Source organism: Capra hircus, chromosome 3 (assembly GCF_001704415.2).
Source record: "Capra hircus breed San Clemente chromosome 3, ASM170441v1, whole genome shotgun sequence".
Taxonomy (NCBI): domain Eukaryota; kingdom Metazoa; phylum Chordata; class Mammalia; order Artiodactyla; family Bovidae; genus Capra; species Capra hircus.
Genome location: NC_030810.1, coordinates 86667181 through 86679635, shown reverse-complemented (window position 1 = coordinate 86679635; position 12455 = coordinate 86667181). Strand labels below are relative to the sequence as shown.

Here is a 12455-nt window from a genome sequence, read left to right as displayed (position 1 = left end):
CATCACTAACAGCACTATAACTAAACTGTTCAAAGTTTTACCTTTTATTACCATCCACACTCTTCAATAAAGTCCACATTCCTTTAAGTTGTTTTTAATGATGACATCTGTTACAGCATCAAAAACAAACTGCACATTCTTGGTGTCTGTGGCACAGGTGAAGTGGGTATAGATCTCCTTGGTATCTTTTCTTCTGTTCAGATCTTCAAACTGGCACTGAATGTACGCAGCTGCTTCTTCATATGTGTTGGAACCTGAGGCAGACACCCAATATTCTTAGTTCAAATTATAACAGCTGCCTGAACTGAATTAAATCAGGCCATCACCATTTACTTATGGAGAGAGGGACTATAACCCAACTGAAATAAACAGATTCCTATTTTTCTATAATCATTAGGTTTTTCTATAATCACATGTTTCTTGAGTGCACAATCTCATTGTCAGTAAACTTATCACAAAGATCCAGGAAAACAAAGCTTTTTCCCTTTTTCCCTTTTATTTGCATTTTTTTAGCTAAAAAATTTATAAAGTATAAAAAGAAACTAGGGAAATAGGAGGATGCATTTCTAGAAGAACACAATTGCTTAAAAAGTTAAGAGAACTTGTGTTCCTTGGGTCATGTTGAAATAAACAATTCAAAAGGGTAACTCATGCTTCCTTTCAAAATCATCCAGTTTTAACAGAGCTTAGCCTCAGAGCCTTACAGCAATAGTTTAAATAACCAAAGGTAATCAGTAGATGCAAATGGGAAGGGGCTTGAATCGCACACTTTTAAGTGGTGCATTTTATGGTACGTGAAGATCTCAATAAATCTGTTATTGCTTCAAAGAGGGGGTTATCCAAAGTAACCCTATTTCAACAACGTTTGAAATTAACACTTAATCACTTGCTTCCGAAACAATCTTGTTTACTTGTGAGTTTTTAGAATAGCTTTAGAAATTGGCTACAGAGCCAGGGAAACTCAACAAAGACAACACATAGTTGCCTGAGAATTAGGGGCTATTTTCAGTGACATTAAGCATGACCCCAAAAATATCAACAACCAAGTATATAAAGAAGACTAAATAACAAAGGAAAGCTTAAGAAAAAAATGACTATTATTTAAACAATATTTTAAAAGAGGAAGGAAGATAGCTTGGTAGATGGTTGAATAAGATTTACTGAGATGTACAGAACTTCTGTAAATTAAAGCAGCTGCGGTTGTTCAGTCACTCAGTCATGTCTGACTCTCTGCAACTCCATGGACTACAGCGTGCCAGGCTCCTCTTTCCTCCACTATCTCCTCAAATTAATGTCCACTGAGTCAGTGATGCCATCCAACCATCTTATCCCTCTGTTGCCCCCTTCTCTGCCCCATGAGGAATGCGGAAAGGCAAACATTTAGACAGATGACCAAAACATGATGCGAAAATTCTTAAGAAGAATGATAGCAATGGAAAACAGGCTTGGAAATTCATCCCACCCCCTACCAAAAAATCGGTAAGATATTGACAACTCTTTGCTGTGTGTGAAGATTCCCAGCTGAAACATTAACATCAATCCTTTACTTGTCTTAAAATTTTTCTCCCATTCTAAAATCTGGCTACCTTTTATAAACTTAACCAACTCTCATCTTCCTCCTGGTGGCTCACAGGTTAAAGCATCTGCCTGCAATGCAGGAGGCCTGCGTTCGATCCCTGGGTCGGGAAGTTCCCCTGGAGAAGGAGATGGCAACCCACTCCAGTATTCTTGCCTGGAGAATCCCAAGGACGGAGGAGCCTGGTGGGCCCCAGTTCACGGGGTCGCAAAGAGTCGGACACGACTGAGCGACTTCACTTTCACTTTCATCTTCCTCCTCACTCTTAACAGAGGCTGCAATTCTAAATTCTCTAAGAAGAGAGAGGTCACAGGGCTTTAAAACTACATCTCAACTTTTTAAGTTGAAATGAAACTCACATAACATGCAGTAAGTTTACAATCAGTGGTATTCAGTGCAGTCACATGTTATACAATCACCACCTCTCTAGTTTCAAACTTTCCTACCACCCCAGAAAAATACCCCATTAAGTAACCATTCCTCATTCCCCCGTGTCAATTTCCTGCCAACCAACTTGCTTTCTGTCTCTATGGATCTGCCTACTTGGGATATACCATATAGAAGGAATCATACAAATGTGACCTTTTCTGTTTGGCTTCTTTTATTTAGTATAAAGTTTATAGTATTCATCAAAGTTGTAGCATTATCAATACTTTGTTCCTTTTTATAGCTAAATAGAGGCCTGGCAGGCTGCACTCCATGGGGTCAAAAAGAGAGACACGACCGAGCACACACACACACATACCTAAATAATATTCCATAGTACAGATATACTAATTTATTTATCCATTCATCCTACCTAGACTCTTGATTCCTTCTTTTCCCACCTGATTACAAATTTTGCTCCATTAATTACATCTACTTTTAACAACTTCTCTTTTGCTTTAGGATCTTACTCTAAGCCTATAAACATTTAAAGATCTCTCCTTCCCCTGTCATCTAAGCTGCTCAAGAGGAGGCTCCACTTGTCTTTATTTCTTCACTTCCCACTCAGTAACTCACTGGTCCTGGCTCTGCTCTCATTCCACTGACAATGCTCTCCATTAACAGTCAATGATCTTCTAACTGCTAGCTCCACAAGACATTTTTTCAAAATGTATTTACTTTACTTATCTGCATATGACATTGTTGACCACTCCGCACTATTTAAACTCTCCTCTTAGTTTATGACACTTTAGCATTCCAGATTCTTCTCTTTATATCCAATACATACCTTTCTTTCTCTCCTGCCAACAGAGGCTGGTATTTGCTCCCATCCTACTCTTTTCTCTCCTCATTCTATATCATCACCCTAGGTCATCTCATCCATTTTCATGTTGTATTTACACATGATCCCAGATCAGTATCTGTTACTAACCTTTAACCTCTCCCCAAGCTCCAAGGCCATATATATAACTATCTATTAAATATCTCTATCAGGATGTTTCAGAAACTTCAAAACCAACATTCCAAAATATGAACTCATATTTAACATTCCTAAATGAATTTATATTTAGGAATGTACCAAGTACCAATCAAGAGTATCTCTGACTCTCCATTTCCTTACCCTAGCTACACCCTTCCACCTTATTATATAAAGCATTTACAGCATCTGCTCAGCTAACAAGAGGTCTACTTTCCTCGAAACAGTTAATTCTCATCTAAAGGTCATAATGATACAGCCCTAGTGCTCACGTTTGTTGACCCTAACCTCAACTTACTGAGCTAAGGGTTTTTGCCTTACTTAACCTTGGCCAATCAATCTGAACCTTGGGCCAACAAAATCCCAATCTAGCCTCATTTTTTAAATGGAAGAGATACAGCAACCATGACAGGGCCAACTTTTATCATATACACTAAACAGGAGAGAGTTGGTAAGGAGAGAGAGAAGAATAGAGAAGACACAGGAGTGAAAAAAGATGGGGAAAGAAGGGCTTCCAGGACTTCTGACAATATTTCCTAAGTCTAACTGCATTCTTGAGGACCGTCTGCATTCTTGTCCCTGAATTCTATATCTCTGTACCTTCACCAAAAGTTTCAATGTGCATACTGAAAGTCCTTACTAATTCAACTCCCCTACTATCTATCTTTATTGGCATCTATTATGTAATCTTTTAAAATCAGTTCCTACTATATCATGTACCCCAAAGAATATCCTTCAATAGTTCCCCTCTGTCTCAGCATGGCATACAATGCCCTCTACAAGCATCCCTGCCCATTTCTCTAACCACTCCTCCCCACAGTCTAGGCTCCAGCAATTTCAAATTCCTCCCAGGTTTCAGAACAAATCATGTCTTTTTCTTTTTTTGCACATGAAGTTAATTAATGATGACATTTTGAAGCCAACCATTTTGATCCAATATTTAAATAACAAGCTGTTTAATATTAAAGCAGAAGCTATGTCACAATGCTGCAAAAATACAGCTTTACCCATAAACCTTTCACACAATTATACATTAAATGCTATTTTTATTTAAGCAAGGCACCCCTATTTGTTCTAAAATATGAGATGTGCTCTCCAATGAAGTAGCAAATGAGGAGACTGAGATTTTTTTCCTATCTAGAGCTGGTTTAAATTCAAGTTAACCCACTGATGTCCTTACCAGTCATGGCAGTTATGACAAATAATGTCAATTTTAACTGCAGATTTTTATATATGCTATTTTCTTTTCCTAAAATGTTTTTTACTCCCCCACCTGCCTGATGATTTCTAGTTCATCCTCCTACTCTCTCAGTCCAAGTGTCATATCCTCTAGAAAAAGATTACACTGATCCCACTGAGGCAACCACTTCTTTGGTTCTTCTATTAATGAATATTTCACACTAAAATGAAACTCTTTACATGTGTCTCTCTGTCTCTCTCTCTTTCTATAACTAATGTTAGTTTCTTGAGTGCAAAACTCTATCTTATCCTTGTTTTTTGTGAATATATTTATATCAAATTTTTATCTTTCTTTACCTCAAAAAATGAGGGCAGAAATATAAACATCATAAATATGATTATATCTGGAATAGCACTTTAGACTTAACGGGTCTTAAGCACATGCTTAATGCTGATACCACTACAAATGAACACTCTCCACAAGGAGATACATACAATATTCAAAACAAATGACAGCTGTAGGAAGGCCATGAAAGTTTTGTTTCAAGATGTATACCTCCAACAAAATCTTTCATGACCCTTTACCTGTGTATTCTGGATAACAGATAGTTAATGAACTCCTCTTTATTTTTTCCTCAAAAAGATCTTTCTTGTTGAGAAACAGAATGATCGAAGTGTCTGTAAACCATTTGTTGTTACAAATGCTGTCAAAGAGTTTCATGCTTTCATGCATTCGGTTCTGAGAAAGAAACAAAGGATGATATAGGTCAGTAGCAAAAAGTAAAAGTAGATTAACTATTAATGAAAAACAGACCAGAAAGGGTTTATTTCTTTTCTTTCCTTTGACTGTGCTACGCAGCATGCAGGATCTTAGTTCCTCGACCAGGGCTTGAACCCATGCCTCCTGCGGTGGGAGTGTGGCGTCGTCCTAGCCACTGGACCACAAGAGAAGTCTCAGACCACAAAGTCTTAAAACCACTGATGCGCAATCATGGAAACTAGTCAGATACTGATAATACAAAAGCTGACTCAGTCCTTATTTTTATAATTCTTGAAGCTTGGGAAGTGGGAATAAGGACTAGCTAATAAGAGACCTAATCCTGTCCATATACTCAGTGTGCTGTCATATCTCCTTATGGTTAATAGGGTATAAATCAATAATTTGAAAATTTAATCTCACTGACAAGGAGAAAAATTAAGACTATTAGGTTCTGGTTCAATAAGTAAATGGATGCACAAAGTCTTCCTAAGAGTTATTTTCCATTTCCTGCTTGCATTAGACAGGTCTTTTATTTACCAGAAGCTCCAACATACCATCTCTTCATCTTCAGCCAGAACAAGGTCATAATCACTGAGGGCCACACAGAAGATAATTGCTGTCACTCCCTCAAAACAGTGAATCCACTTTTTTCGTTCTGATCTTTGGCCACCTACATCAAACATCCTGAACAAGGGGAAAGAATGCACAATTTTAGCAAGGTCACATACACACACATTTCTAAACTGAAATAGTTAGGGAAGTTCCCACTATTGCATTTTCAAAACCCCATTTATAATTTTTAAAAAAAGACAAACAAGAAGCAAATAAAAATTATCTGTAGTTAAATGTAAGAGAACAATATGAGAAAATGAAGTTGAAGAACAATCAAGATTCTCATTTTAGAGAAACAGTTGAGCCTCCTCTCTATCAAAGCTTGTGCCAGACGTGCCAAAAGTCAGCAGAGTGAGCAGTGAAACAGTTTAAAGGAAGGAGGGGAAAAAGACAGGAAAAATGAAAAGCTGAACAATACTGAACAATCTGAGATAGTAAAAATAATAACTAACATTTGCCAGACACTACCCTAAACATCTTTAAGTACATTAACTCATTTAACCCTCATAACACTCCTGCCAGTACTATTATTATCCCCTTTTACAGATGAAGAAACTGAGGTGCAGATATGTTCATTTGCCCAAGGGAACACTACTAACAAATGGGGACTGGAGCTCTAATCCCTGTACCCAAGCTGGTACTCACAACACCACTCTACCTCTCAAAACGATTTATCTCTTTAGCTAAACAGATAAAAAAGAAAAAGAACGATGAAAAAACATAAATCCCCAACTTGCATCCTGCTTCCATAATTCTACTGATTCAAAATTTTGTTCTCCTTACTTTTTCTTTCTTTAAATCGAGTTATAACTGAGACATGTTTTTCTTACTTTAAGGAAAATATTTTCGAGATTAACTGCAGAAAAAAGTAAATTATATTTTGTGGTAGAACTCTAAGAACCCAGTATCTAAACACAAAACCAGTATTTTCCAACTTCAAGTCTCATTCAACCTAATGAATAATAACAAAGCCTCAAAACCATTCACACACCTTATGTTCCACTTCTGATTAGTTTTACTCCACTAATCCCTTCCAGGAGACTTAACTTGATATTCTGAGTAAACTGCTGAACTTCTGTCAGCAGTGTCCTCTTTTGCCACCTACAGTAAAAGAAGGACCTGCACTGCTTTGTTTTTTAACTGGTACTAGGGTCTGAGGAGGTATGTATACAAATGGTTCGCTACTCTTAAGTTATACGTTTGAATTACAATGATAAAATGTTTTAAGGTTAAACTCTGCCAAGCTGGTTCAGTGTGTCAGATCTACAGGGACTAGGTGTCTATTTCAAGAGAATATTTCCTATAGAGATTGAGAGAAATTTAAGACATAGTTGAATAATTTTTCAGTGTATGTTTTAAAAGAACAGTCATCTCATCTCTTCATGACCTAACTCCAACTTTTGGCTGATCTTAACACAGTTTTTTGAAACTTTAGTCCTGACCCCTGAAATGAGGCAATCACAAGTTGGCGCTAATACAACTTCTAAAACTTGTAAGTTTTAGAAAAGTTAACATCACACATTTCACCACGGACCTTCCAAGGGCAGACACACACTGGTACACCAATAATTTCAGTATGCTCTACCATTTCTTTCTATGAAATCCATAAAACTGGTAGAACACTGTGAAGTTCCCAAAGTGGGCTTTTCACATATATTAACATTTACAGTATCATTCACTAACATCAACATTTTATAAACATTACCTCATAACTGAGAGGCAAGTAAGCAATTACAGAATGCCTTGCATATAGCAGATGCTCAATAAATGTTTGAATAAATGGATAGTGGTTTTTGCCTAGAGAGAAGAGGAAAAGGAAGAAGTGATAGTACTTCATAACAAGATATCTACATGCCAACAATAAAGTGTGTGCAGAGCCTTAATTATATCAGGCTATTAATCCTGACATAAAGAGACCAATAGGATTTACCTAACTAAAGATCAACTATGACATCGACAAGTTTCCCACACTAAATAAGTAAAGGTCATGACATATAAATGGATTACTTATCTTACAGCATACATCATCTCATTTTTACAGTTTCATGACTTATAATCCATGGAGACTCTGCTATTCTTGTTAATAAATTCATCAATACTATGAAAAGCAGCTCTTCTACTCTAAAAATATTCAGCTGAACTGCTATTTTCCTCCATCAGGTTTCAAATCCATTTTGGTGTATTAAGACTTCGAGACCTCAACTAGTGTCTAGTAATAGCTAAACTCTGTATGGATTTTGCATACTGTTCTGCATACAGAATTCTATGAAGCAATTTTTTTCAGAGAAAAGAAAATTGAGACAATCTGAGCTAAAGTTACATTTGCATGCAATAATGCTGAATGTCACATTCTACATATAAGCATAACGAAGTAGCTAAAAAGGACATCATATATTGAAGAGGGAAAGTTTACTCCTAAGCTCAAAGGTCACAAAAGCAGAAAACAGGAACCAAAAAGACAGGTCTGTTATTAACACAGAGACCAGCTGAAGCCTATTCTAGAATTACTAATGCTGATGAGAAAATCCCCTGTATTAGAATACTAGAATTTTCTCTCTCTAAAACAGTAATTGTTTATAAATCATCTTACTTCTGCAAATTAACTCTACCCCTAGATCAATATTCCACTCTGTATATAGTATTAAGAATTAAGCTGTGCATTATACTGTGCACTAATCAGTCAAAGGCCATGACAATATTAGCTTCATTCCATTAAACTTAAAGAGAAGTGAGATCCAGTAAGAAACGGTTGACACTGGTGAGAAAAGCATTTCTATTTTAATATCAAAATGCCAGAACAAAGCCACATAAACTAAACCAAAACACTACTTTCTATCCTTTTAGTATTGTTGCTACCCTTCTAGACAACAAACATTCAATACCTGTTTTGGTGACTCCAATAAAAAAGCAGCTGAAAAGAATAAAATTAAAGATAAAATAAATTGGTAACCACATGATTACTTTTATTGATACGTAAGTTCTAATTTAATTTTGAATTCAAATTGCTCCAAATAGAAAAAATATTTGACGATATTTGGAGAAAGAAGAAACACTTGGACCCATTCACTTAAAAGAGCCAAATACTAGCAGATGAATATCATTATAAATTTCTGAATCAAAGAAAGTTGCCTAGATAAATTATACCCTGATTAACAGATACTAACTAAAGGAAAGATATTTGTGTTTGGCATATCTAGAAAAAGGCTGGTGACTTACTTGAAGTATAGGTCTTTGAAAGTGAAATGTGTTTCCACAATGCCTGTGGTCTTCACTCTCGTCCGCAAAACATCTTGCTGAGTTGGAATGTAGTTGGTTTGGGATATTCTATCCAAATCATTTAGGTAACTAAGTAAGTAAAATACACATTTATTTTTACCTAATGAAGCCAACCATGTGCAGAGCAAGTCAACAGACTAAACTAGTTCCTTGCTGAAAGCAGAATCTGTACCTGTCACTAAAGTGGCAGAACAAATCAGACCTTCAGTATCTTAGAAATGATAATGAGGGAAAAAAAGGGGCATCTAGCACAGGACAACTGAAGTAGATTCTTTATACACTACACAAAAGTGTTATTAATTCTACCAAAATTTAACTGTGAAAGCCAATTAAAAAACATGAAAACACTATTCTTAATAAAGACTCCTGAAATTCAATACTAAATCAACTGTGCACTGCACAGTATAAAAATCCAACCAAACAAAAGCCCTCAGACAGTTAAATTAACGGGTCATTTGTCTGTTTAAACATTTGCCAGGGCATTAGAAATGCTGTCTGAATTATTAAAATTAAAAAGAATTACTAAGCTCAGTAAGAATGAGTATTTATTTCCTCCTGTTTTCATTCATGAAACAGAAAAGTTAAAAGATTTCTTTTTAATCTAAGCCAAAAACAAATAAATACCTCCAAAGAAACTTCACTTGTTCAGTGAAATAATTTAAAAACTTCTTCAAAGCTAAATTAAATTCTGCACAATTTCAGGTCCCCCCCCCAATCTTTTTTTAAAGAACAGCTGATATCATAGTAAGTGAATTATTAATGACCCTCTATACAACTTGGTAGGAAATGGCAACCAACTCCAGTATTCTTGCCTGGAAAATTCCATGGATAGAGGAGCCTAGCAGGATATAGTCCATGGGGCTGCAAAGAGTCAGATACGACTCAGCATGCACACACACACAAAGCTAAGTACCATCATTAATGTTAGGGAATCAGTCAAGCTTAGATCAACAATTATGAAAAAAAAAACCTCTATAAATCATGTGCCTTCAGGTATAGTTAGAGGATTCAGAGCTTACTGAATGCATGTTTTAAAAATTACAATCTAGCTTTGATGACTACAGAGAAAATTATAGAATCCTGACAGGAGGAGAAGGGGACAACACAGGATGAGATGGCTGGATGGCATCACTGACTCGATGGACATGAGTTTGGGTAAACTCTGGGAGTTGGTGATGGACAGGGAAGCCTGGCATGCTGCGATTCATGGGGTCGCAAAGAGTCGGACACAACTGAGCGACTGAACTGAACTGACATGTTTCTAAAGTCAAGTTTTCATTTAAAAAATATGTTTCTCAAATATCATTTAATTTCTTCTTATAACAATTTAAGCTGGAATGATAGGAAAAGTAGGGGAATATAATACTGGAAAAAATACCGTAATGCTTAGAAATGCCTTCATTTAGTACAGAGATGAATACAGGTAACAAAAGCACACCAAGACCCCAAAACAACATCAAGAAAAAACCCACACATTCTGAATATAGGTCTTATAAACACATTGTAAAAGAAGCAATATACGACAACATATAATAGCTTAACGGAAGTATTAATTACAAATTTTCTAAAACTATGTAACACTCCAGAGAATTTTCTTAACAAACAGATGCTTCAACTTTGTCCCAAGACTCAACATTCTCCTTCTATACAAAGGCTATTATTGTGATCTAGACAAAAGATTTTTAAGTGGTAACTGCTAAGTTGCTTCAGTCATGTCCGACTCTGTGTGACCCCACAGACGGCAGCCCACCAGGCTCCGCCGTCCCTGGGATTCTCCAAGCAAGAACACTGGAGTGGGTTGCCATTTCCTTCTCCAATGCATGAAAGTGAAAGTGAAAGTGAAGTCACTGAGTCATGTCCAGCTCTCAGCGACCCCAAGGACTGCAGCCTATCAGGCTCCTCCGTCCATGGGATTTTCCAGGCAAGAGTACTGGAGTGGGTGCCATTAGAGAAATCCATAGTGCAGCCCAGCCACAGAGAGTTGTGTGCATAAAAGGGATATCACAATTTTAACTTCTCTTGTTAGCTGGCAATCAATGTAAAGCCCTTATGCAGAGAGAACTTACTGAGTAGAAAGAAGTTCAGGACTCAGCTGCAATTGATTTCTCTCCTCTCACTTATTTACTATAAATGACCACAGAGCTACTCTAATGATGCCAAGTCTCCCATTTACATTCCAAGAGGAAATATTTTTCTGCAAGCCACATAAAATGACCAATGGCTCTATAACCCTAAACTGAAACAATTTTTATAAATATATCCTTCAGAATTCTAAGGGTGTCTGTTCCTAAAATATTCCCTTAAGAATAGGCACTGAACTTTCGATAGGGTCACCAAGATGCTTTCTGTTTTAGTTTCACAAGGAAAAATTACTTACTATGAAGCAGAATCATTGAGCTGATATTCCCTGGATCTGCTGAAGCAAGCTTGCACCCCACCATCTCGCCATAACCGTTTAATCACTCCTGCTAATTCTGGAGTCATGACTCCTTCTTCGGCACTGCCAGCTAAAACAAACAATTGCCGGGCATCGTCCTGAGGAAAGCATTTAAGGGAGAGAGACAGATGATTCTCCATTTCTTGAAGACTTAATAAGTGTCTCGTTAACACACACAGGCAAATGGTACCACACATAATACATGGTAACTACTTCTAAAAAGAGACATGAAAGAGACCTTTCTTGGCAGTGTAGTTTGAGAGAATTTACAACGAAGCCTGTCTCCTCCCTTCTCACCCCACTACAGTCAGAAGTGCACTCCCACTTCTCACTCCACCATTCCCTGAAAAGATCTCTCCTGACTGTCCTACAAATCTCCATGCCGGTCACTCGTGATTTCTTTGACAGAAAAAACTGGTCTGAGAGACAGGCACATGGAATACATCCCCATTCTGTTAAAGGAAGCCTACAATAAAAATAGAAATGAAAAGACTAGCAGGTAAGAGGTAAAGTCTAAACACATCAAAGGGAGTAAAACATTAATCAAGTTTAAGGCAACACTGTTCTCTTCCCCGCCCCGCCCCCCCCCCCCCCCCCCCGCCACGCCCGGCCTAAATCTCAGACAGAGAACAGGAAGAAGAGACTGAAGCATTTACAGAGTCTGGACGTCTAGTGGAGGAAATAAATCCCTAAGGGAAAAATTCAGAGTCTCCAGGTTTCCCCGAAGTATAATAATCTTCTATATAAGAAAGAGGAAGAAAGGTAGAAGAAGAAAAAGAAAGTACCATAAAGAGATTTGATCAAAACTTCCTGAGTCACAGGCACAGCTTTCTAAGTGGTTATACTTTTAAAACCTAAGACATGTGAGAGATAAAGACGACAGAAAGGGCTGTGAGAATTGTGACTGCTTTGTTCTAACCAGCCCTGCTTGTCAGATACTTTAAAAATAAACACAGATCTCATGGGATGATTTCCCTGCCTTGAATCTAATTATTTATCTGTCTCAGGAGATTTTTAATTAACTATAAAAATGCAACTGCTAAACAAATTCATAAAAGAAGTAGTAAAGGGGGAAGGGGAGCAATCAACTATATTACAAGTAGTCAGGTAATATTCTTCTTTTGTGATTCTTTCCAGTATTTTTCCCAATAATATTTGAGACCCATCCCTCTCTAATAAACTTTATCTAATATCTATATTCCCCTCCTCTATT

The 12455-nt window shown here is 37.0% G+C and overlaps 1 protein-coding gene across 2 annotated transcripts in view; it reads right to left on the bottom strand.

The window, feature by feature from the left end:
• The window catches only part of GNAI3 (G protein subunit alpha i3), a 46553-nt gene that overhangs the window by 3152 nt on the left and 30946 nt on the right, over positions 1-12455 (bottom strand). The window contains exons 4-8 of one of the 2 annotated variants that reach the window (XM_018045872.1): positions 11183-11340; positions 8746-8874; positions 5472-5601; positions 4743-4896; positions 42-254 (exon numbers count right to left, since the gene is read on the bottom strand). In XM_018045872.1, the coding sequence (XP_017901361.1) occupies positions 64-254; positions 4743-4896; positions 5472-5601; positions 8746-8874; positions 11183-11340 (762 nt within the window). In that variant the 3' untranslated portion in view covers positions 42-63. Of the gene's footprint in view, positions 1-21; positions 255-4742; positions 4897-5471; positions 5602-8745; positions 8875-11182; positions 11341-12455 lie in introns of those variants that run through there. The other variant, XM_018045873.1, reaches the window with a different exon arrangement.